Genomic DNA, 27,126 nt, shown 5'->3' with positions numbered 1-27,126 from the left:
CTACCTGCTGAGGCATCCTACATTATCATTTGCTATCATTGATAGTTGGAAGGTTCTTTTTTCAAATAAGTTCACAACTAGGTTCCTCTGTAGCTTCCATCCTCCACCTATTTCCATTCTAGTTCCATATCCCAAGGAACTTCCTTATCACCCTCTATCTTGTGGGTCTCACTGACAGGAACTAGTTATAGTATAATTTAACTGGATTTTCAGACAAGTCACTTCAAAGAATGCTCTATACGTTAATGTTAGCTGAAACAAACAGCTGCTCTTGGCTGGAAGCAGCGTTGAATCTTTACCCCTGCCTTGCTATGTGACCTGGGGGTAAGTTACTTAGGTTGCTGAGCTTTATTGCTTAAATAACATAGTCTAGAAGCTCTCCAATAGAGCTGTTGGAGGGTTGAACATACATGTTAGGATTCTCAGGCACAATCATCGACAAATAGTGCTCAGTAAACAGCAGCTTTGATACAACTGCTGTGTAATCAGGCCTTATGCTAGACACCAGGGGTGCAGAGCGAAATACAACAGCTCCTTACATGTAGGACAATTAGTCTAGCAGAGAAGGCGCACACAAGAACCTTTCGTTTCCTAAGATCCGGCTGCAGATTTTCCCCAATCTGTTCTAACACTCTAGTCTCTGAGTGAATACAAACTCCCAAGAGCAGTCAGGTCCTTGGGGAACATTTGTTGCAAAGAGACCAGGAGAGTGGCAACACAGAACAGACTTTCTCTATGCTAGGGCCCTGTAGGAGCAAATTTTCCCAGAAACCTCCAATCTCACCCTCAGGAGCAGAAGGGAAGAAAGAAGCCAGCTGGCTGCTGGAAACAATGACTTTGATTGTAAGGATCCTTGACCTGTGCGCTTGTGGCTGCAGTCCTGCCCATAGGCAGTACAGCTGTCTGCTTGTGTAGTACCTTTCTTCATACTTCCCCCAACTTCCACCTGATATATGTTAATTTTTTTTTAATCAGGGTAAAACCTGATGGTAACATTTCCAATGAATTCATATTGTGCCACACTTCCTGATTAAATATCTTCAATGATTCTTTAACACCATTACCTCGGCACTCAAAGCCCTTGACTCAAACTCTCATCTACTGTTAACCCTTTTACGCTCCTGTACTTCAAGTAATAACATGGTCACAGTTTTCTGAATATGTGCTGAAAATTTCCTATTTACATGTCTTTGTTCTTGTTGTTTGTTCATCCTTTTGGCAAAATGAACTCCCATCGCTAGGCCTGGCCTGAATGTCACCAGGCACACATGACTGCTCCCTGATTGGCCTCTACAGAAGATGCATGTTTCCATGACATCAGCGATCACACTCTGCCTCTTCTCAGAGCCATCTGTGCTAACACCTCACCTGCCCTGTTAGTCTGAGCATTCTGGTGACCTCTGCAGACTGCCTTGTGACATCTAGTGACAAAGCCTTACTAGGTCAGGAGCTCAAAAAAGGGTTCTCTGAATTGAAATGCAAAAGCACTTTATGCCATGGATTTTAGTTTCTTTCCCAAGCTGACTCTGATGCAAGAAGGAGCCTGAAGGAAACGTGGAGTCAAATCAAATCCAAGAATATTTTCTATCAAGAGCCATTTGGATACTCACATTACTTGCAGGCCACACAAAATTGTCCAATTAAAGATTAGGTTGCTAGGGCCAGATCAAATGATTTTGCAGGTCTTACATGGTCCAAGAGTTGAACATTTCCTATCTCTGCTACACAAAGTGTTTTACAATTGTTGCCCCTGTCTTGGCAAGGCTGATTCATTGTTTACTCTCTGTCAGGTATCTTTGAAAACACGTAGATTGGGAAAAAAGTCCTCATCTTTTCTCATGCAATTTCTGCCCTAATGGATCACCCTATTCACCATCATTTTCCTGCTGGGGAGCAGTTCTTGTGCACTGTCAACTATGACTCTCTGTAAGAAGTGAGATTTCATAGACGACAACCTTCAGCTCGGTGAGATCAAGTACTTGCCCAAGGTCACACAGCTGAACTAATGGACAAACTTGAATGTGACTCCAAGTTCTGGGATCTTTCCACTATGCCATGCCAACTTGGACACTGAAATAAAAGCTGTGATTTTGGCACAAACTGGTATTTTCCCTGGAAATTCACCATGATGGAAACATCACATTATTTATTAGGTATACTGTTAGGAACTGGAAGGAATGATTCTGCAGAGGAAATAAGTACAGAAAAGTAAAGTCAGTGGCCCAAAGTCAATCCTAGTTTTTGACATAGGTGGGTCTTGGCTCTCCATCTTAGAGCTCTTTCGAATGCACACCAAAGAGGGAGGGCAGAGGTGGGGCTCTGTGATCTTTAGTGGAACAGCTGTGCTGCTCTGAGGCTGCATGATCACCATGGGAAAGTGACTTTTTTTTTTTAATAAAGATTGATTTCAAAGATTACAGAGAGGGAAGGGGGTGGGGAAGAGAGAGAGAGAAAGACAGAAAGAGAATGATTCATCTGCTCGTTCACTTCCCAAATGTCTGCAACAGCTGAAGCCAAGAAGCAGGAGTTTCTTTCTGGTCTCCTACATGAGTGCAGGGCCACAAAGTCTTGGGTCATCCTCCATTGTCTTTCAAGGTCATCAGCAAGAAGTTGGATCAGAAGTGTACCTGCCGGGACTTGAACTGGTGCCTATATGGGATGCTGGCCCCACAGGTAGAGGATTGGCCTGCTATGCCATGACACTGTGCCTGAGAAGTGATTCTTTATCAAACTTTTTGGGATTAGGAAAATGTTCTCTAGCTGTGCCATGCAATATGGCAGCCATTAGCTTCATGTGGCTATTGAACACTTCAAACATGCCTAGTGTTAAGACACGGAATAATTTTGTTTAAATTCAAATGTAAGAAGTCATAGGTGGCCACTGAACAGAGTAGCCCTAGGTTTAGAAACAATACCAGTTACAGCATCTCAGAGCTCAAAGAGACCTTTGGGATTATCTAGTCAGACTTGACTCTGGGACAGGAATCCCAATGACTCTGTTGAATGCCCTTGATTATCAGGAATTACTACCACACTAGGCAAATATTCTACTCATAGGTTTTCTTCTTAGGTTCTTCAAATGTGGGATGAGATTAATGCCTTAGGGCTACTGCAGAATTTTATTTCCTAGAGAATGGAAAAGTATCCATTGTGGGGTCAATGTGGGATACAAAGCCCTCTTTGTTAGCATCTGATATTCTTAAAATGTGTAGCTCAGGTTGGAACAGAAGACACCAAGGGTGGGCTGACCACAATAGATGAGAGGATCACTGCTTCTTGTGATCTAGACTGTATCATTTTCCTAACAAAATCAAAGGTATGCTAATTTTTTTAAAAGCATCTCACACCATGCTGTTAGCTTCATTTACACTTGTGGACAGTTAAGACCTCCAGATCCATTCCTTACATTCCAGACAATCTGTGTCCTCTTAACCTGTACCTGTCCAATTTTCTTTTGTAATTCAGAGGACGCTGTGAAAGAACTTGAAGATAATGCGATCAAAGGCCAGGTGAGGTAGCCCAGTGGCTAAAGTCCTTGTCTTGCATGCCCGGGATACCATATGTGCGCCGGTTCACATCCCGGCTGTTACATTTCCCTTCTTGCTCCCTGCTTGTGGCTTGGGGAAGCAGTCGAAGACAGCACAAAGCCTTGGGACCCTGCACCCATGTGGGAGACCTGGAAGAAGCTCCTGGCTCCTGGCTTCAGATCAGCTCAGCTCTGGCCGTTGTGGCTACTTGGGGAGTGAACCAGTAGACGGAAGATCTTTCTCCATGTCTCTCCGTAAATCTGACTTTCCAAAAAAAAAATAATAAATCTGTAATAAATCTTTAAAAAGATACTGTGATGACATCAGTTTCATTTTGCATAGAAAACAGGGGAACTGCATGTTCATTTGTGCAATCCTTTTCCCTGAATGAATATTGATTCAAAAGAAGTTAACATACAGTCTCCCATAAGAAAAAGGGTAGCTGGAGCAATTGCCCAGTTACTGCTGGTGTTGCCCGACATCCTTTTCTTTGGTCCTTTCATTTTTAGTGATGCAACTTCCCCTGCTGACCTTGGCAGGGAGGTAGTCCATTATGGCGTTTACTACAGCCATAGCAGTAGAAGAGAGAAAAAATTTTTTTATTAACAAGACTGAGGAAGCAGTGCATCATTTCTAGGTAGGGTGATATCTGTCAGCAAAAAAAAAATGATCTGCTAAAGCATTATGAGTAGTGATAGGGGAAATAATTGCTTATGCTGAGTGCAGAGAAAAGATGCCTCAGCGGAACAGAGGCCTTTAGCAAAGGAGGTAGATGGAGAAGGAGGGAGAGACAGAAGGAAGGGGGAAGTGAGGCGCTAGATGACCCTTGGCAAGAGAAAAGGCAAGAGGAGGAAACTGAAATCTGTAAAGCTCTGGTGTGGAAAGATTCTTCAGATGCATCATTAGTACTATTAGAAGAATAAAATGAATATGGAGAAATGGTTAAGCAATGGTTAAGCAGCATCGCAACACAGAGTCCTGAAGAACAAGGCTTCTTCTAACGAGCCTTCTCTCCGGCACCTTCCTCTTGTAGCTTCTGCTGCCCTCAGAACTGGGCTGCTGCCTTGTGATGCAGCTTCTTTCACATGTTCTCCACAGCCAGCCTGAGGGAGTGCAAACTCTGATGGGTTTGCTCAGGATGACAGAGGTATCCCTTTTACCCTTTTACTCCAAATCTCATCCTAAAATTGCTCGTACCTCCAGTCTGCACAAGAGCTGTACTCTGGAAATGTTTTTATTTAAGATCATTTTTTTATCAGTTGGGTAATCAATACAAAAATGCTAACACTGTTGGGTTTGAGACAGTAGATAATGCCGTTTTGATATGATTGTTTATCTCTGATTAATTAAGGATAAACATGTCTTGCTCTTAAAATGAGTGAAAAAGCTCCTGATAGAGCTGGTGAAAACAAAGGCTGACAAAAACCTACTTCAACAACCTGCAAGGTGCAGGTTTCATTTGTCCAACACTCCAGGCAGCAGCCCACAAACGAATCAACCTTCCTAGGACTTTACTTTGACCTTACCTCTTTCTACTCAAATCTGGCACAGCTCTCCATCTTCTGTACAATATAAAATTGCAACTTCTGCAGCCCCATGCCTCTGATTAGAGGTGACTCTTGCATATCTGTGTCTCCCATGAAATAGATGTTTCCAAAGGGAGTTTCTGCTTTGTCACATTTAGGTTAAAATTCAAACAGCTGTCCCGTCACACTGAAAGCTTCAGGAGTGGTATCAAACCCTCAAATTCCATTAAGGTCACCTTATATCAAAGGTTCTTAGCATAACTTGATTATCTATCCAAATCTACAATAAATGCATTTCTCTTTTGAATGTATTACAGAACCACCTAATTTTCTTTTTTCCTAAATAATGTGAAAAAGAGCCAAACCAAATATAACTGGATTCAATTGAAGGTGTGTAACTAAGAGGTTGAAATTACGGCATAAATTTAGAAGTCACGTTTTTAGAGTTCAGATGAGAACCAGGTTGGGGACTGATGTGAGGTATGGAGTGGGAGCACAGGGAATCATTCTCTAGAAACTACAGCCATTTCATCCAACAATTCCTGGAGGTTAAAGTAAGCTTTTTTTTTTTTTTTTTTTTTTTTTTTTTTGAGGCAACTGGAAAAAAGAAAGAATAGCTAGACAACCAGAGCTCCTAAAGCTCTTGATGGGGCAATCCACTGAGGTCAGGGTTGAACCAAATGACCCAGTTTCCCAGTTTCTCTGGCCTGTTCTGACAGGCTACAGAATGTTAAGTCCATGCTCCATATCCTACCCTCCCTGACACATATGGATGGGGCGATCCTCAGGACCCTGCTGTGTCTGTCTCATCCACATTCCAGGACCCACTATCATGCCTGAAAAGCAGGAACCCAGCAGTGAAAGATTTGAAGTCAGGCCTGCGCCCACATTGATGGCAGAAACCCTGAGCCATGAGTCTGTTTACTAAAGAACCTGAAGGAGCCACACAGCTCATTTGTTTGCTTTTTATATCTCCTTCCCTGCCACGGAGTATAACCCATGTCTGTAGAGAGCTAAACACACCCCCACACATCCTCACAGAATGCACGTGCTGCTGAGCAAACAGGCAGTGTGACATTTCAGTACTTACGACCAACTGCCAGAGAGGTATTTTTTATAACTAGTTGTTCTTATTCCAAAAATCTCTTAGCAACTGTGTGGTGCCTGGGGGAGGGGCTGTCTCTTAACCTCTTCGGGCCTCAGTTTCCTCAGTTATATACTGAAGAAAATAGCACTTCCTTACAGGACCGTATTTTAAGAAATAGAGTTGACTGGTACAAAACAAAGCACCTGGCCCCAGGCAAACTTCCAAGATTAACTGATAACAAATGTGTAGAAATAGGATTACAGCAGTATTAGACAGAGAATACATATTCAATAAATGGTAGCATTACTGTTGTTATTATTGCTACTTCCTATTAAGCTCAGGCTCACAAATTAAGCACAGCTCTTACTTCGGCGGAATTTTTAGCATGTTTTCCAGATGTCAACTCCAGTCCAAATGCAGGCTCGGTGTATGGCTTTGAATAAGTCACTTCATCCCTGTGAGCCTGATGCTGTGGACAAGGGGTGGGAACCTTCTCTCGCTAAAGAGGTCATAATCCAAAGAACAATTCTTTTGAAGTCATCATCCACATTACTCACTGGAGGCATAGTCATGAACTAAGCTATCTTTGCTTTGGTGCTGAGTCAATGCCTTGCTTCTCTGTTCCCTGTGGCCAGAGGTCTGGTGTTAACCTCCACATGCCCTCCATATTCACCACATAGTCACATCACATATCTCTTAACACAGGGAAAATGGATTTTTGTTGACAGGGAGATAGCCTTTGTGGGCATCTCTTTCTAGTAGCCCTGCAATGAGTCATTTACTGTTAACTGGCAAAACAGTGTGTGCATATTTAAATTTGAGTTCAGTGATTGCAAGCTGCCTGTCCAAAAGTTAACTGTTAAATTCTGTTTGGTTCACTTCATAATACTATTATTTGTGTGTATGTGTGTGTGTGTGTGCGTGTGTGCGTGTATATATATATATAGTTACTTTCTGTCCTTTAAGAATTGGAAGATTTGGCATTTAAAAAATTTGATGTTAATTCTGATTGAACAATTGGGAGATTTGATAACAATCTGAGTTTAAACCACCATTATTAGGGCTGGCACCATGACAGTAGGTTAAATCTCTGCCTGCAGAGCTGACATACCACGTGGGTGCTGGTGTGAGTTCTGGTTATTCTACTTCTGATCAAACTCTCTGCCAAATTTTCTGGGAAAGCAGTGAAAAGTGGCCCTAAATCCTTGGGCTCTAGTACCCACATGGGAGACCTGGAAGAAGCTCCAGTCTCCTGGCTTCAGACCAGTTCAGCTCTGGACACTGTGACAATTTTGGGAGTGAACTAGTAGATGGAAGATCTTGCTCCATGTAAATCTGCCTTGCAAATAAAAAAGCAGATCTAAAAAAAACAAAAACAAACAAACAAAACCCTTCTATCATCACCAGCAGCAATAGCAGAGTACCCTCTTCACACATTCATTTGCAGTGTCCAGCAATTCCCTTGGGGTTTTCCGGAATCATCCTTGAAATTTGATATTAATCATTAATCTGCACAGCTTAGGAATTAATTTTTGGTTTGCCTGCACCTATTTTGTGCACCACATTTAAAGTAGCATGTTTTGCATGAAGCACTCCTGAAATGCTCCTTCAGTGTGAGGAGGGTTAAAATCAACTGACATTCATAAACATGTACTAGATGGTTTTGAGGAAGGCATTTGTATTTTTTCCATATTAGCAAGTTATCTACTTCTGCATGGGAGTCACAGAAAAATGACAAATCTCATGTCACTTATCAAAACAAATTGAGGCAAGAAGCAATTTTTAAAAAATTAATAAATGATGAGACTATTAATGGCACACAAAAAAGGTTTGTCTTTTTCTTTCCTTTAATATGATTTTTTACTTTAAATACTATGTCCCTTTAGGAAAGAGGAGAAAAATTAATAAGGGAACCTATCACTCAAACTTAATTTTTAGTATGGCAAATAAACTGATCTAATGAAAGGGCTGAAATCCCCAGGTTTACACATTAAATTTTCATTTATAGTAAAGAATGGAAATTATTGATTCAGTTGTGGCATCATGCACTTCTGAATCCTCCAGTGCCTCAGAAACCCACATTACTGCTAGGTGCAAATATGTTGGCAGTGTTTTTTGATACAGGGTGAGTCACAGAAAGAGCTATAGATGAAGCAAGGAGACTGTCTGGTCCTTCACCGAAATACAATAATTGATGTTTCTTGTCTCTAAGATCCATTTGCAGGCACAATGGGCCAGGGGATGCATTTTGAGACCAGAAAGGCCAGATCGCCTCAGTCTTTGGGGAACTACAACAGCCTTATGGAACACTTGAAAAAAAAAAAGGCTGATAAGTTGTTTTCTCATCTCAAGGTCAGGTTGTCCTTCAGGAAGGAACAAACGCCTGACATTCTAATGCTAACTGGGTAACACAGAAAATCAATCAAACCCACAAATACAGCTCTCAAACTGATGTGGCCTCAACAGAGTCGGGTGACATGAGCACTTCTCTGTTTAAAGCATGGAAATTGGTATGTTCTACCTTTGAGAGAAATTAACCCTACTGTTCCTCGGAGGACTAACCCATGATTAAACAACTCTTGATTATTCCCCTCTTACAGATACCATAGGAATTGATTGTAAGCCTAGATGGAGGCAACCTGAATCAGCCCCCTTGGGGGGTCTCTGTGTATCACAGACTGTATGAGATCAGGAAAAGCAATCATCTTTAGAAATAAGCTAAATTCAGTTGCAAAAGTAAAGCTGTTTTTTTTTTTTTTTGAAGGAAAGACTGATAATCATATCACATATTCTAAAAAGAGAAAGGTTTTGTTTTGTTTACCTCCCAGCTAAGATTATCTTCTATCAGTTGTTTCCTCTGTCAGTCTGGATGCTAGAAAAGTAGCTTTATTAGACCAAAAAGTTCTGGTTTTGTGTTTTCAGACTCTGAGAGCTGGTGCCATCTATAGATTTCCATTCTGGGAAAGATTTCTCTTTTGTCCTTCTTTGCGTCAGACCCGCTGTCGTGAGGATAAGAGCACCCAGGAGACACTTCCCTGCAGTTTAATAGGCTATGAAGGATGGGACTCGTTAATGGGTTGGCAGCTGCCCATAAACAGAATGTTGCCTAGGGTTGGGGGCAGAAGAGGAAGAGAGGCCTTCCAGGAGACCACACCTAGCTATTGAAGAAGAGCCCAAAGCAGACACCACCACCTCTTGAATCACCCCTAAAGGTGAAGTGTGAGCTGAGAGCATGAGCATTCATCCACAGGAGCCTGAACTTATTCTGAAGGCTCTCAGTTAATGCTTTTTTAAACACTTAAGACAATTTCTATTATCTGCCTTTCTGATTATTTTCAGATTGCTAGAATGGCACTTTTTTCTGTTTTTCTTTTACTATGTTCTTATCAATTTTATAATGCCTGTCCCTATATATTAGTGTGCTTATTTACAGTTGATTTTTCTTTTTGTCACTGTTGGTTATTAACCCTTAGATTAAAACAAGCTGCTCAGCCTGGCATACAAGGCATCACTGCATTGGCTTGCTCACCTTCCACCCTCACCTTTCCAGTACTAAGTGCAAGCAACATTATTCATCTGCTGGTCTTCACTCACAATGTCTTGCATTTTCACTGCTTGGCATGTGCTTTTTCCTCCACCTGAAACAGCATCCCTGCCTTGGCTTTCTGGTCATCTCTGCAGACTTAGGCTCAGGCTATCCCAGTGGGGCTGAGACTCTAATTCCCTATCTGTCTTTTGAACTGGAAGGTACACTGGGTGGTAGCTTCCCTCAACTTACTCTTCTATAATGGCCTGTGTCACCCACTTTGTAAAGCAGGCAGTAAATGTTCTTTGAATAAACGAAGGACATTACTTCCAGCTCCTACAGAGCCTGAATTTATTAGATCAACAGAATAAAAATTAACCAGTTCCTCCTTAATCAGGAGGGGCACCTCTTACCTTTATAGTTTTGGTCTGGAGTCTGAGTCCATTTAAAGTGTTGATGGCTTTCTCTGCATCCTTTGGATCAATATAGTTTACAAATCCATACCCTAAACTCTGTCCTGTGGAAACATTAAAAAGAGAGGAAGAGAGAGACAGAGGAAGAGAGCACTCAGTATTTTCATAGAGGCAACACCTCCCATTGCAGTGAGTCAAAAACTCTCCTCCAGTACATGGTAACTTTTACACACTAAGCTTTACTCCCAGACTGAGAGGCTTCCAATCCCTCTTGTCTCACTTTGGTTGACTTTTAAGCTGACAAGAGCTGCCCAAGATAAGAACATGTAAATGCTCCTGCTCCTCCACACCAGACATGGGCATAAGTGTCCACGGCATCCAAAACAGCAGGACAGGGCAGTAAAAGGACACCAGGTGTAGCTTGTTAGAAGAGACCTGAACTGGAGTTCTGGAGCTCCCAATCTGCTTTGTAACTTGGAGAGGAGTCATTTAATCTCCCCTTCCCAAACCACCCATAACCCCTAGCCCCGTATCTCTTCTCTGCATTACACAGCAGCACCTACCTCAGAACTGCTTGGGAGAATTAGTAAGATACTATATATGTCTATGAGGCACATTGCTTACAACATAGTAGATGTTCAACCCAAGATAGCTCTGTTCCGCTCACTCTTGTAAAATTGGAGCAAACACTGGACAAAGTAGTTGTGTCTATTGCCTCAGTCCTGCCAGTCACACCCACACTAAAAGCGATGTCACAGGAACTGAGCAGCAAAATGTTTATAGTGACGACATGGCCAGAATGTAAAGCAGTTGCTACAGATCAGTCTTCACCCTCCCCCTCCTCCCTACCCACCCCAGACAAGGAAAAGGGCAAAAGGAAAGGGTTTCTGCTGCATAAAAACTAGGGAGCTCCCAACACGAAGGGAAGAGCAAACACATTCTGCTAAGTGGATTTATCTACTTTAGGTGGAAATAGCATTAACTTGTCTGAACAGAGGTAGCAAGTGACAGGGCTCCCCCCTAAGTGAAGTAAAAATAATGTGCTTGCAACTGTGTCACTGATTATAAATAGTCCATCAGCTCTGCCATGTGTCATCAGCCAGAAATATCATTAGGAAACTTTACATTTTATGACACACTCTTTAAGAAATGCAGAGCTTGGGGTGTCTGCAAAACCAGCTTGAACAACCCAGGGAACAGTATTGATTTGTGGGTGGCAGCAGAGCCAAAGGGGAAGAAAATGATAGGACATCACATGTCAGGAAAGACTGATTACATAAAACTCTCTTTGGAGTACTGGGACCAGGGCTGGGAGACAATACAGAAAAAAGCCTGCCATGTCCTGGTGACAGGAGCCCATTTCAGCAGCCAAAAAAATCTTTCCAACAGCTTCTGTTTTGCTGGTAAATGTCTGTGTTTGTGTTGGTTGTAGGAGGGAACCTGGGAAAACAAGTTGGGTTCTGGATCAGAAAATGGGTGAATTTCCTATCCTTTATAGGAAACAAAGAGAATCATGAGGAAATTCAATGACATTTTTCATCTAAATGGAAAACCCTCAACACCTTTCATCAGGATATTCCTTTGTGTTTTGGTAAAACAGGATTAGAATAAGAAAGACAGGGACAAACTCTGACAGATATGCCCTTACCAGTCAGCATTAGTAACCAAAATGAGGAGGCAAAAAAGAATGTCGAGTACATTCCACCTGCTGGGATTCTTTTCATTTCACTGCATAATGCATGTGTGTGCATGTGTGCATGCGAGAGAGAGGATGGAGAGACAGAAAGAGAGAGGCGGGGCAGGGAGAGAGAGAAATTATGAGAACCTGTCACATGTTCTGAGAAACTTCATTTTGCGAATATGAAAATACAAGGAACTAGTATCGTTGACTTAAAAATATCATTTGTCCTAAATTTGGCTCCACTTCATCAAGTCTAACTACATTTGCCTAATTAAATCCATTTTCATCATGCAAATCTCTCAGTCATATTTACCTTGCATATATGAGAAGCCTTAAAAATGTTCTACTAAGACATCCCTACAATCACTTTTAAAAACAGTCATGCACCAAGTAAAGCTGCTTTTAAAAGGGCATTTTTAAAAGCAATTATGTCAACGACAAACCTTACAGAGGCGCTTTAGGAAGCTGGTCAGGGGTTCAATTAATCCAGCCAAATTTAATTTGGGTGAAATTAAAGTGAAACATGAAAAAGTAAGTAAAGCACCACTCTAGCTGCAAAAATTTGACTTAACTCACACTAAGATAGTTCCTATGTCATTATATGCAGAGGAATTTATCATGCTTACTGGCATTGTGTCTTTCTGGTATTTGTTTTCTAAAAATATTCAGTTTGATGGAAATCTAAAACACATATGGTGATTGCACTTATTATATTGTAAATTTTGGCTTTGTCATTGATATTTGCTTTTGGAGAAAGTGGCACAGATACAGGTAGGTGAAGCACCACACTTGCTTGTACCAGCCCCAAATCTACCATCTCCTTAGTTCCTGAGTGTATCAGCTGTCACTGTGTTATCATCAACTGCTCTAGGTGCAAAGGTAGGGATGGTTTGTCCTGCCAACCACACAAGGTCCATGAAATCAGTTGGCTTGGCCCTGCCAAAGAACCACAGTTAGAACCTGAAATTCACTAAATCTACAGCAGGCCAATTTTTAAGTAGATAAAATTGTGACCTGTGGGGCCCGGCGTGGTAGTGCAATGGCTAAAGTCCTCATCTTGAAAGTGCTGGGATCCCATGTGGGTGCCGGTTCTAGTTCAGGTGGCCCTGCTTCCCATCTACCTCCCTGCTTGTGGCCTGGGGCAGCAGTCGAGGACGGCCCAAAGCCTTGGAACCCTGCACCCAGAAGAGGCTCCTGGCTTCAGATTGGCTCAGCTCCAGCCGTTGTGGCTGCTTGGGGAGTGAATCATCTTACTGGATGGAAGATCTTCCTCTCCGTCTCTCCTCCTCTCTGTATATCTGCCTTTCCAATAAAAATAAATACTTCTTTAAAAAATTGTGTGATCTGTGAAATGCTGTAAATATCCAAATGACTCTTTGGAGAGAAAAGGTTCCTCATTCATGTTGATCATACTAAGTATCAAGAATGAAAGTGCTTTTGAGAAAAACAAAAATCAGAACAACATCCTTTCAGAAAAAAAGGGGGAAAATAAAAATTCTTCTTGACATAAAATAATGAATTGCAGACTCAGTAACAGGACACTGCATTGAACAAGTAGATGACAGAAGCAGAAAATCTTGTTTGTGAACTAAAAAGTATGAGATCAACTGGAAGCACAATGAAACTACTGCTAGCCTAGTTCATGAATGGGCTTTTTTCACATGGTTCTCACCATCATACGAGAAGCCCAGCTACGTCTAATAAAAATACTCTATGAATCTAAGCATTCTCTTTCAAAATGTTCTAGAGAGGATTAACTCGTTACGTAGAAATTATAAAAATGCAAGCTTTTTTTCTTTAAGATTTACTATTTGAAAAGCAGAGTTACACAGAGAGGGAGAGAGATATTGTCCATCTGCTGGTTCACTCCCTAAATGGCTGCATCGGTGGGAACTTTTTTCCGGTGGAACTACTTCCATGTGGGTGGCAAGCACCTAAAAACTTGTATAATTTTCAGCATCTTTCCCAGGCCATTAGCAAGGAGCTGGATAGGAAGTGGATCAGCAAGGACTTGAGCAGTGTTTATATGGGATTCTGGCATTGCACCACCATGCTGGCTCTAAATCACATTTTTTTTTTTTTTCAGAAACTGTTAGTAGGGGGAAAGGTGAGTAAGGCAAGGAAGAATTTTATGTGTTAATTTTCGCAGCCATGTATTAGTGATGGGCTGTGAATTTGCAGTTCTGTATTTAAGCTCCTGTATTTAAGCATACTTAGAAAAATATAGATGGAATGCATTCAGCAAAGAATATCAACACTTTTTCCATGGGGACCAAGACAGTTACCATGCTGGGAGGGCCCCAAGGGCCGAGTTTGGTGCCTGCAGCTAAATCTGTATATATCTGCATTCTAAAAATAAAAATTTATTATTATTATTTTTCAAATAACGATATCTTTCTTAATCATTAGCAGCAACATTTCAGCATAAACATTCAGCATAAATTTCAGCACTGTTTCAGTGTTTTCAGAACAGAAAATTAAAACACACTTAATTTGGGGCTGGTATTATGGTATTACAGCACAGCAGATAAAGCTACCGCCTGGGATGACAGTATCCCCATATGGGCTCTGGTCTGAATGCTGCCTGCTGCACTTGCTGATCCAGCTCCCTAATGACCTAGAGAGAACAGAGTATGTACCAAGTGCTTGGGCTCCTGCCACCCACATGGAAGGCTCAGAAGAGGCTCCTGGCTCCTGGCCTGGGTCCGGCCCTGCCATAGTGTTTTGGGGTCATCTGCGGAGTGAACCTGCAAATGGAACATTTCTCCTTCTTTTACCCTCTCTCCTACTCTGCCTTTCAAATAAATACAGGAAATCTTAAAAAAATTATGCTTAAGGTTTGGTCCTAATTTATTCTGTTTTGATGGCATGTTGAATAAGAATTGAATCACTGCATACATGTTTGTTGAATTATTTTCATTGAAAAACATGATATTATGAAGAGAATACTGTCTCCAAAATGTAGAAACTACAGTGAATCTCTAGCTCCTTGGTGCCCAGGACCTATAGCGCTCACATTTGACAGGTCTCTGATAGGTCTCTAGCACAGGCATGGGTGAGGGGACCCTGTTTTCACTCAAGAGCAGGAAATGTGTTCTTGGCAGTTTAGGACAGAAACGTATAATTCAGAATATAGTTTCCAAGAGAAAATTGTTAAACATAACGGCTACACTTACACTTTAAAGCACTTCAGTGCATTTTGGAGTAAACCAGTCTATTTAAACAAGTTCCTGAAATCTGAACCTATTTCTATTTTTATGAAGCACAGGCACATGCACACACATAAAACCACACATTGGTTCTCGTAGAATGTCACGGGTACATCTTTATTTTGCTATAATAATCTTTATATCTAACCACTCCCCTTAGGAACTGATCCCTTCTTCTCACAAGAATCGATCTGTGGAAGTTTGAATTCTTGCTCACTGTAGACACTCAACAAATACTTTCTGACAGAATGGACATAAACAGTTTGTGTTAATCCTTCATTTCTGGAAGGGAATGACCACAATGTGCTGTATATCAGAGGGATTAAAAAAAAAAGGCAGGGAGAGGGTACCTGGCGAATTCATTTCCCACTTGTGAGAAACAGAGAACACAACAAATCGATCCCAGAAATGGAAAACAGCAACAATAAAAAAACAATGAGCTCTCCTCCAGTATAAATTGAGTAAAAATACAAATGACTTTTGTCTCTTGCGTTTCCAAAGTGCCTGTGCATATACTCTATTGCATTTGACTTCTCACAACAGATGTGGACATTGAAGCTCACAGAAAATGGTGATTTGTGATTTGTTCATGGTCACAGAGCTGGATCTTAGTCTCAATCAGGGAATGCTAACAATTTTTTTTTATTGTCTTAGGAAAGACAGTAAACAGTTGAGTAATAAGTCTCATTGTTCTCTGTCATAACTTCCATCGTGCAACAGCTAAGAACAATAGATAAACAAATAAATGTGACTATGTTTAATAATAATTGGAAAAAGCAGCACTTATGAACCCAATTTGGTTTGTGGATCCCTTAGTCTAGATCTTTCGGCTATACATCCCATATCTTTTACTGTAACCACAGTAAGCCCATTTGAACCCAAAGTGCTATTAACTATTTTGAGGCCTTGAAATACCTAAGATGTCTTTAATCATCAAAGTAAAATTAAATTATCTTAAGTACTTTGCATTAAGCATGTTTATTGTAATCAACCTCTAGAAAGTGCCCTGATGTTAGCTAATTTTAATCCTCTTTTCTCCACAGGATTCTAGATAGAAGTGGCACTTCCTTCACTTTAGCGTCATGGGGATTATTTTGTCGTTGACACCCTTAGGGCTGATCACAGCCACAGAGAAGGGGCTGGAAGGAACCTCAGCATTTCTGCATCACCAACCTGCACACCTTGCTCTTTCTCTCATTAAAAAATCATTATTCTCTAGAAATCTAACAGTTATTCCCCTCACTAGCAAAACCCCTGAGGGAGTGGCCAGATGGGTAGTTGTTGTTGATGAAAACTTCTGAGTAAGGAATTCTGTAGATGTTAGAACCCCTAGCTCAGGCTGAAATTCTGTTCTCCAAGCATATGATAAATCCGTCACCTCAAGATCACTTGTATGATGATAATTCACATGTTGGGTTCACCACAGGTAATGCCAAATCCCAGGATGCTATTCTGAGATACTTTTCCCTGCTCAGCTCCTTTAAATCCCCTTGTACACATAACCCAAAGAGGCCCAGAATCTGTGGTTATTACTGCAAATACAAATAGATGTGTGGTTCAAAACAAAAACCATACTGTATGATCTTGACTAAGTCATTTAATTTTCATCAGGCTATTCCCTTCTCTGGAAAAACAGAGATGATTCCTTCATACTCACACTCTAAGTATCGCCGATAGGATTATTTTAGCACAAGGGATAATAGCAGCTACAATTTACACTGCGACTGTGTTGTGCCAGACACTGTGCTAAGTGGCTTACAAATATTGCCTCACTTTATCCTGTGTAAAATGAGTATTATCAGGTCCATTATGCAGATAAGAAAAATAAAATGTAAGAAATGCATTAACCTACCCAAAGTCAACTGACATGTAGGTTTCAGGGCTAAGATTGGAATGAGTCAAGCTATGCAGACATCCCAGCTCAGGCTTCCTCTCCAGGGCTAGAATTGGTGTACAAACACTCAATGTCTGGCATCAGGCAAGGACTCAGATGACACTGGGATCTCTCCTCCGTAACACTGTTCTCCAGGTTCTGGGGCTTTCTCCCTCTCCTCTCACCTCTGCAGGACTTCAATTCAGTTGGTCAGTGTTGGCTAGTGATACCACAGTCAACTACTTAGAGGATTTACTTTCTGTTGGCATTTCACATGACTGTCTTGAACTAAGTGTAGTTTAAATTACACCTTGCTCCTCAAAGTGTGGTCCTATACCAGCTCCACTGGTATTTCCTGGAGGATTGTGACAAAAAAATGCCAATTCATGGGTCTCATCTCAGAGCTAGGGAATCAGAATCTGCAGTTCAACAAATTCTAGAGTGATTCAAATCCCATGAAAAGGATAGAAGCACTGGATTAATGTACGATAAGAAACAATGTAAAGAAAGGGACTTGGAACGAATCTCAGTTATTTGGTTTATTACTATCCGGCCCTGGCTAAACTAACCTGTTCCTTGATTTCTGGAAAAGTATATACCCACAGTAACACGGAAGGCAAGCTCTGATAGGAAAGCTTTCAGAATTTCTGAATACAGGCTATTTTTTCATCCTTAAATTTTATATTCTAACTTTGTCTCTTTATACTTCAATATCCTCATCTAAAACATGGAGTTAATACTATTTTTTGTCAGAATTTATTTAGAAAATTAAAAAAAAGGATAATGTAGCCAGGAGTTTGGTTAGTTGTTAATCTGCTAGTGTTAGGATGTCTGTGTCCCATATTGTTGTACCTGGGTTCAAGTCTCAGCTCTGGCTCCTAATTAGAGTTTCCTGCTAATGTGGATCCTGGGAATTCATGATGATGGCTCAGGGGGCTAGGATCCTGCCACCCATGTGGGAGACACTGATCGATTTCTTGGTTCCTGTATCCAGTTACCTGGCTATTTTGGGCATGGTGGGGGGGGGGGAATCAGTAGTAGATAAAAGCTCTCCCCATCACAATCATCACTCACTCAATCAATTTTAAAAAGAATCTGACACAACAGATGTGTAATAGACATTGTCTCCTTTTTCCCCCCTCTCATTCCCCACTGCAACACACTTTACATTGTTGTCTGTGTGGATGTTATTTCTTCAGTGAGGACTCAACCTCCTTGAAGGCAGGAAATGTCTTGAAGGCTGACTGTCTTCTTTTTTTTTTTTTTTTTTTTTTTTTTTTTTTTTTATATATTTATTATTTAACTTCAGTAATTACATTGTATTATGTGACACAATTACATAGATACTTGGGTTCTCCCCACCCCCCCCCAAACCCTCCCACCATGGTGGATTCCTCCACCTTGTTGCATAACCACAGCTCAAGTTCAGTTGAGATTCCCCCATTGCAAGCGTATACCAAACATAGAGTCCAGCATCTTATTGTCCAGGCTGACTGTCTTCTACACTGGAGCACATGCTATGTAACTGGCACACAAATCCCATATATACTGGCACCTATAAGTGTCAGATACTCTGACTAGGCCACAAAATGACCAAGGAATTGCTGCTATTCTCAGGGTGTCAGACAAAAGCAAAGACATGTGTAAGAAAAATTATAGCCTAGCAAAATAACAAATGAGGCAGAGATTTGTCTTCAAAGTCATATTTCAAAACACATGGGTAGAGAATGATTTTGACTGAACAGGCAGGAAAAGCGTGTGTGTGTGTGAGTGTGTGTGTCTGTTGTTGTTGTTGTTGTTGGGGGGAGGAGGTTGCATTATTTTACCTGGTTTGAAAGAACAGAGTTCTGAAAAGGCTTCTCTACCAAAGTGATGGCATTCCAACTTGAGGGCTAAATACAAAAACTAAATTTTTCCCATAGTTACTGAGCATCTATTCTGTGCCAGACATAGTACCACTGAGGACAGAGAGAACAAAGCATGCTTCATTCCTGCTATCATTGAAGTTCTATTCTGATTAGGAGTGAGAGAGACAGAGAAGAAAGACAAATAAAACAATAAGCCTGTCAGATGAGAGTATAGTCCAGAGAGAAAATGAAGCAGAGTAAGGAAAAAGGGGGTAGGGTTGCAATTTTTTAATAAGGTGGTCAAATAAGCCTCATGGCTACAAGAATATGAAAACAGAACCTGCAGGAAAGGAGGGAACTAACCACCACTTCTTGTGGGAATCTTATGTGCAAAGGACCTGAGGCAAGGGAATACTAGGTGTGCAAGAGCAATGACATACATCAACATTCAGAGCAATCCAATATCACACTTGTTCAATGACTAACAAGAGCAAAGTGGCATCCTCGGTTTCTTCAAGTTGATTGTAAAGTGCTTCTGAATGAGATATACATGAAAACCATTCTGGCCTTCTCCTCTTGGTCTTACCAGTCAGTAGTGTGAATTCTCTCACTGATACAATTTCCAAACCATAATTTAATGCATCTCTCTTCCACCACCAGATTTACAGCAACCCCAGACCAAATGATGTTCTATGTATCTCCAGGACCTACCAACGGATACAAAACATCATTGGATGCCCAGTAAATATTTTCTGAGTGAATTAATGAATCTATTCACATGAGTATTTACACCCTCTTAACCACTTTTCAATTACCAAACAGAAAGTGACTAGAAAGGCAATAAAATCTTTTTTAACCAGAGCCTCATATCCAGAGGAAGCTTGTAGCAGGCATGGAACTAGATCCTGGAAGACACATCTGAAAGTCAAACTGGGCCTCTGGTCTGAAGGAGAGAAGGCTCCAGAGGTACTCAATTTCCTTTCTAATATTTGAAAGGCTGTCATTGGAAGAAAGTGGCAGACTTACTATGTTGGGTCCCAAATGACAGAAATAAGATCAAGAAACTAAGGGGATTTTGATAAAGAGAAGAACTTGGTAATAATGATGTTGTATGGCAAGAGACTGTCTTATGACATGGTAACTAGAAGAATGCAAACTGAAGCCAAGACTGTGTTCTGTTGCAGAAGCCACAGCAGTCACCAATAACAACCCATAAGATTCCTTTTAATACTCAGATTCAAAGGTCCCAAGTTATATTTAGACTCAATGATCACAGCTGGTTTCAGTTTATCATGATTCTCACTGAGAAAACAAAATAATACGAAGTATTTATTGAGTACTGTGCAAATACTTTTTTTTTAAAGAAAACAATTTTATTATTTTATCTCTGATCCAGAAATACATAGACACTTGGAGAGCCAAAAGTTTCCATCTGAGGTTTTACTCCAAATACTTGCAGCTATCTCAGAAATATGGTATAGAATGCGGTCAAATACTTTACTTAGATCATTACATAAGTTTTCACAGCTCTCTCAAGCAGGCATTTCTATCCCTACTTTGCAGAAATGGACACTAGGGCTCAGCGGGAGAAGTAAACAATCTGAGGTTTTGTGGCTAAAGTGCAGCCAGGCCCATCTGACTTCCAAACCAGTATTCTTGAATACATGCTCATTTGTATGCCAAATCCCTGCCCTAACAAAATACGGTATTGCTTGAGACTTTGAGAGAGCTTGAGTTTTGTTTTGTTTTGTATCCTCTCCAGTTTCTTGTCCTCCTCATTTAATTCTAAACTATCCCAGCTTAGTCATGTCTGGCAAACTGGACCTAGTGCATCACTGAACAATAGTCTTGGAAAATATATTAGTATCAGTCATCTTCAAATCCCTGTCTACAGATGCAGAAACTCAGATCACTGAAGCAGCAAGGGGTTGGTGGTTCAGCAGGAAAGTCAGAACTATGAATTAGGTGTGCTAGTGAGAGAGTGGAAGTGCTTTCTGTAGAATGTTAATTTCTGAGTTGAGATTAGGATCAATATAATAACACTGATATATCCAGGCACAAGATAAAAGAGGGAAACAGAAGAAGTACATTTCAGAAGAAGATAGAATGTGTTCTTTGGAGAGAAGACTGCCTGTATAAGCTTTTAGTCATAACTTCTACAAGATTACCTTTTTCAAGACCAATCAGTGGTAATGCCTATGTCATTTCTAATTTGAATCTATTCTAAAATGAGTATATAAGATCTCCCTATATCTATGCGTGTGTGTGTGTGTGTGTGTGTGTGTGTATGTGTGTATACACACATACACCTATAGCAGAAATTCAGGAATCATTTAGGGCCCCTGAAATTTTGAGGTTGTTTGGTAGTAATATATTAAAATACACACACACACACACACACACACATATACACACTAAAATTAGCTTTCCTTATTTTGAATACCCAAAGCATTTAAAGCTACTTTAACTCAGTATTCAGTATTTGGTTATTTCTAAAGGTCACATTCTGAATCATAAAGTAAATATCATTCTCATTCATCATGTGATATGAAGATACAACAAATGTAGTGCCTGACCTGTAGCAGCTATTCAATATAAATCTGCTGGACTTAATGTTATTTCCTAATAGGTCTTAAGTTTCTGAAGGGTAGACACATGGGTCTTTAGTCCTGGTGTGACCAAACTCAGGCACACAACAGTCTTTCCATAAGTCTATGCTGAATGGATGAATGGATGGATGGATGGATGAGTTGAACAGGTGAGTGAATGGACAATAACCAAAATAGTTATTTTTGGTGCCAGCTACTGTACTAAGTATTTTAATTCTATCACTTCACCTCCATTATAAAAACATCCTACAAAATGGGCCTAGCATGATAGCCTAGTGGTTAACATCCTTGCTTTGCTAGCACCAGGATCCAAAGTGGGAAATGGTTCATGTCACAGCTGCTCCACTTCCCATCCAGCTCCCTGATTGTGGCCTGGGAAGGCAGTAGAGGACGGCCCAAAGTCTTGGGACCCTGCACCTGTGTGGGAGACCTGAAAGAGGCTCCTGGCTTCTGGTTTCAGATCGTCTCAGCTTTAGCCATTGCAAAACAGCCACCTGGGGAGTGACCAGAGGATGGAAGATCTTTCTATCTCTCCTTCTCTCTGTAACTCTGATTTTCCAATAAAAGTAAATAAATATTTTTAAAAATCCTACAAAGTATTTAAAATCAAAGGAGACTGATGCCAAAAGTATTCAGTTTCCAAGACACGAACTGATTTAGCTCCACAGTTCACATGAGCTTTTAATAGAGTTTCTGGATTTCACAGAGAGTATCAACCAAACTGTTCACACAGATGTAAAACAATGCCACGCTACAATAGTAAAAGCCGCTGAAACTTAGGTCTATGTACTCATCTCTACTAGTTCCCAAAGCAGAAAGGACAGTTACAAAGCTACAATATTTTATAAGAAAAGTGAATAAATTCTCAAAGAAGTTTTTGGTTTATTATTATTATTTCTTCTTTGGTTTCTCCTATAAAATAAACTGCACCAATTGACAGGTCTTTAAGTAAACATTGAAATAATAAACCTCACTAACTAAAAGATGAAGCTAATCTGATTCTACTTTTCTTCAGTTTGCTCAGGAAAGAAAGGAAATTTCTTAGGATAAAATAGTACTATCACATAATCAGTTAAAAAGGACAAAATAAAAAACACCCTAGCTCCTATGGATCATAGATTCCTGTGACAGCTCTCACCTTCAGCATTTATCACACAAAAAGAAGAAATGGTCATACTGATGACCCTGCAACAAAAAGGATTTTTAAAAACAATGTTAAGTTACATTCAGAGGATTCTTACAAGGCAGGAAAGAAGAATCACAAATTTACAAGTACTTTTTAAAAAGGTTGAAACAAAAAAGAAGGATTTTGGTAAACTCCAGAAATAAAAAAAAAAATCAGAATTTTTAATTCTTGGCTGCCTAACTTACTTTCCCAAGAAATAAAAGTGCACATGTCACAAAGGGAAGACTTCTCACATAGAGTATATACAAACCAACAGGTAATTCAAGAAATGCAGTCAGTATTAAAGACAGAGGGTTTGGCAATAAAGGAAGAAATAGAAAAAGATGATTGGGTTAATACTAATTACAGACACTATACTTTCCGTGGGTGAAATGTGTGTGGTTGAAGGACTTGTTGTATTTAACACTAAGACAATGACTTACAAAACTCCTGCCAGACAACAGTCGTTCAAAGCAAATGTTGAGGCTCTCGATAACATATTGGGATTTAGATTAAATGAGGTGAGTTATGTGACAGAGCTCAGCACAAAGCAATTCTTCAGAAATATTAACTGAACATAAATTTATTGAAACTGCCTTTATTCAAAGGAAAAGCAAATTCAGAGTTCTGCAGAACGAGATGATGTGAATAACTTATGCAGACCGAAGTTAGGATATCAGACACCAGTGAGATGAAGACTGACTGAAATCTCTGCTAGACTGTTCTATCTTGAAATGACAGTTTAGGGTTCTCTGGCCTTGGACCTATTACTCATGGCCATATACAGCTGTCCTGTGCATCAAGCAGTTTACTAACAACAATGTTCCAGGTTTGAAGTTCACCACTGTGCTCTAACAGGCTAGCCTGATCCTAATAAGTGCTTTAAGAAAAAGAAGCCATCCAGGTCTATGAATTAATCAAAGTATAAATCAAAGTAATCAAATCAAAGTATATTTTGCATTTTTGTCATGATTTAGTTTGCAGGTAGGAAATAAGGCAGAAATACATCCATAGGGTAGCAATTGAGGTGGAATGACATCTTTAATTTTTAAAATAGCTATTTATTTATCCATTTATTTATTTTTATCTACTTGTAAGGAAGAGGAAGAGAGAGACACAGAAATTTTTATTTCTAAAATATCTACAACAACCAGGGCTGGGCCAGGCCAAAATCAAGAGTGTGGAGCTCCACTAGGGTTTCCCAAGTGGGTGACATTGGTCCAAGTGTTGGGCCATCATTTGTTGTCTCCCAGGATGCATTGGCAGGAAGCCAAATCTGAAGTGCAGTAGCCTAGACATGAACCAGGCTTTCTGATGCAGGATTTGGGTATCTCAGTTAGTTGTTTATCCCACTAAGCCACAATGCCCATCTCTTCTTTGGTTTCCTATAAAGCTAAGGGAGGGCCAGGTATTTTGTGCAGCAGCTAATTCACCATTTGGGACATGTACATCCCAGATCAGAGTGCCCAAGTAGTTCTAGCATTGTTTCTGATATAGCTTCCAGTAAATGAGTTCCTAGGGAGGCAGCAGGTCATGGCAAAGAGCTTGAGTCTCTGCTACCCCTGTAGCAGACCCAGACTGAGGCTCCTGACTCTGGTCTGGTCTAGCACAGCTTTTGTGGGCATCTGGGAAGTAAATCAGTGGCTAGAAGTTCTCCCTTTTTCATATATTTCAAATACATAAAATACATAAAAATATATATTTTTAAAAGTAAAGAAATTCTTAGGCTATAGCTAAGCTAAGCCAGTATTACCAGGGCCATTATACTGATCCAAACACTCCAGACACATAAATTAATGAGTACCACAGAATACAGGGTACTCCAAAAAGCTTATGTAAAAAATGGAATGAAAAGATAAGCCTTTTTTGATACAAAGTTTTTTCAAATTCACACATAATCTTTTCATAATATACATTTTGCATGAACTGTTGGAAGGCTTCTCTTCTGTATGGATTGCAGAAAAAATTGGAATCAAAATTATTTAATCTTTCAACTCCATTTTCCATGAACTTTTTTGAGGTTTCCTCAAAATTTAAGTTTGCAAAAAATGTTAATACTTCCTAAAGGCTTGGCTCTTCCAGGCAATGGGAAATGAAACATCACCCCAATATTCAGGTCAACAAATGAATCCACGGTTTGAGTTTTGGCCAGAACATACTTAGTGTTCAATAATACAAAAGAAAATGCCTACTGGGTGAAGGTACTGCGCTGGTGCTGAGAGTGAGGCTTTCCCAGGACACCAAAGTCTCAACCTGCTCATCATGAGTCATAGAACATCCTCTCTCTTTCTTAATATAAGAAATGAGGTTATTAGGTAAGAACTGGCCCCAGCTGGCTCTCTCTCCCACACCCCAAAGCTTTCCTTCATGAAGCTCCATTTTCCTCTTCTGATTTGAAAGGTATAGTACAATGTCAGAGCAAGAAAGGCTCATGGGTAATAGTATATTCTACATAGCATTCCCTTCAAGTTTCATGGTATATATTTGCACTGACTCAGAGAAGTAGTGACAAGAACAAGCTCCTTTACACTTGGTTCACTTCAGTTTCCCAAACTTATTTTGTCACAGAATCCTCTTTAAAAACATATTACAGGTTAAACGCCTTTAGAAAAGGTTTTAAATGGGGTTCCCAAAGGTACATTACCCTTTGAAGCAGGGCTGACATGTCTCAGGATGGAAGTGCCCTATTGAGGGGAACTGGTCCCTGGTGTACTGTTCCAGTTCCTGAGATAACAGAGAGACCCCTACACAACAAGGAAACTAAACCAGACAATACTTGTATGGTCTCTTTTCACTAGGACACTCTATAATTCTATTCTCAGAAGGCAGCCCACAGTTATGCTTCTGGGTTAATTTAGGTACAGGGCAGAAATGCATTTTTTTAAATGAGAAAACCAAAGCACAGAGAGGGCAAGAGTTTGTTACACAGTTAATGAAGTGTAAAACTGGGGTGCAATGGCAAACAATCTTTTTCTTTTAAAAAGAGATTGACCTTTTTAAAAACACCTTTTTTAAAAAAAGATTAATTTTGTTTATTTAAAAGGCAGAGGTAAAGATTGAGAGAGAGAGAGAAAGGTCTTCTATTTGCTGGCTCATTCTCTTCCAAATGGCATAATGGCCAGGGCTGGACTAAGCCAAAGCCAAGAGCCAGGAGCTTTTTCCAGGTTTCCCATGTGGGCGTAGAGGTGAGCACCCACTATTTTTACCAGGAGTATTAGCAGGGAGCTGGATTGGATGTGAAACAGCTGAGACTCAAACTGATGACTGTACGGGTTTGCCAGTGCTGCAACTGGCAGCTTTACCCACTTTGCCACAGCACCAGCCAATAAAATACTTAAAAAATATATGAAAGGTGCACACACACGTGCATGCATACACATGATCATCCACGTGATGTTTTACTCCCTAAAATTCCCACAAGAGCTGGGGTGAGCCAGGTCAAAGCCAGGACCCAGGACACTCATTCCAGATCTCACCCAGCTACTTTGGCTATCATCTGATGTCTTTCAGAATGTGCAAGAGCAGGAAACTGCAATCAGAAGCAGAACTTAGGGCTTTAGAGCTGAGTGGGACTTGGGCTGGTACAACAACTCAACTGACTAATCCTCTGCCTGTCGGTGCGAGCATTTCATTTGGGTGTTGGTTCATGTCTGGGCTGTTCCACTTCCAATCCAGTTCCCTGTTTATGGCCTGGGAAAGTAGTGCAAGATAGCCCAAAGCCTTGGGATCTTGCATCCACATGGGAGACTTGGAAATTGATCCCGGTTCCTGGTTTCAGATTGGCTCAGCTCTGGTTGTTGGAGCCATTTTGGGGAGTGGAAAGATCTTTCTTCCTGTCTCTCTTTCTCTCTGTAAATCTGAATTTCCAATAAAAACAAAATAAATATTTAAAAAATGTTAAACAGGACTCAAAGATAAACTGAATTTAAAGCAAGGCCCTGCAATATGGGATGTGGGTGTGCGAATCAGTGACTCAACTGCTATTCCAAATTACTGACCATCCTTCTACCCTTTAATCAGTAGATCATCAACCCACCTTGCATTGTGCTGGATTAAAGTAGGTCCACAATCTTCCCTAGTAGATAGAAGTATACATATAAACATCCTCCATCTCCTTTTCCTCCCTGGTTTTTAATATCTGTTGTTTTTGTTATTTGTTTGTTAACACTGCAGTTCAACTTGTAGCATGTGGACCCTGGCTTCCTAAGCACAAGGATCCTATATGGTTCCTCAAGGAACACAGGAACAAATTTAATCCTGAGAAATGTTAGTTCATTCTGAACAATGACTCATAACCGCTATTTTCACAAACAGCCTGCTAATTAAACTTTCTTAGGAACTCTGCTAACCAATTTTTCCAATGGATGGAGGAAAAATCATTCAATATACCGGAATCCAAAATCTAATATTACAGCACAAGTAGGATCTGTGGCATTGTAATTTGATCAGACCAAGCATTTATAACAGTTAGACACTGATGTCTGAGTTAATCAGCTTTGTTGAGATGTATGCAGATAACTGAACAAAACATCTGGAAAGCAGATGAGAAAGCAAAGTGAGCTTATCATAAGGGGTTTAGTATTTGCTTTACCCTTACAAATCTCTTTACAATGTCCTGTGTTTTAGGTGACTACAGTAATATCATGGATAGTGATATCACTTT

The 27,126-nt window shown here is 40.3% G+C and overlaps 1 protein-coding gene across 5 annotated transcripts in view; it reads right to left on the bottom strand.

Moving 5' to 3' along the window:
• ELAVL4 (ELAV like RNA binding protein 4) overlaps window positions 1-27,126 on the bottom strand; it is a 148,196-nt gene that overhangs the window by 15,171 nt on the left and 105,899 nt on the right. For all 5 annotated transcript variants that reach the window (XM_036494424.2, XM_036494425.2, XM_012928039.2 and 2 more), the window contains exon 3: window positions 10,080-10,183. In XM_036494424.2, coding sequence (XP_036350317.2) covers window positions 10,080-10,183 — 104 coding nt within the window. The remainder of the gene's footprint in view (window positions 1-10,079; window positions 10,184-27,126) is intronic.

Source organism: Ochotona princeps, chromosome 2, assembly GCF_030435755.1.
Source record: "Ochotona princeps isolate mOchPri1 chromosome 2, mOchPri1.hap1, whole genome shotgun sequence".
NCBI lineage: Eukaryota > Metazoa > Chordata > Mammalia > Lagomorpha > Ochotonidae > Ochotona > Ochotona princeps.
The sequence above is the reverse complement of the archived record's forward strand: the minus strand, read 5'-3'. Positions and strand labels throughout refer to the sequence as shown.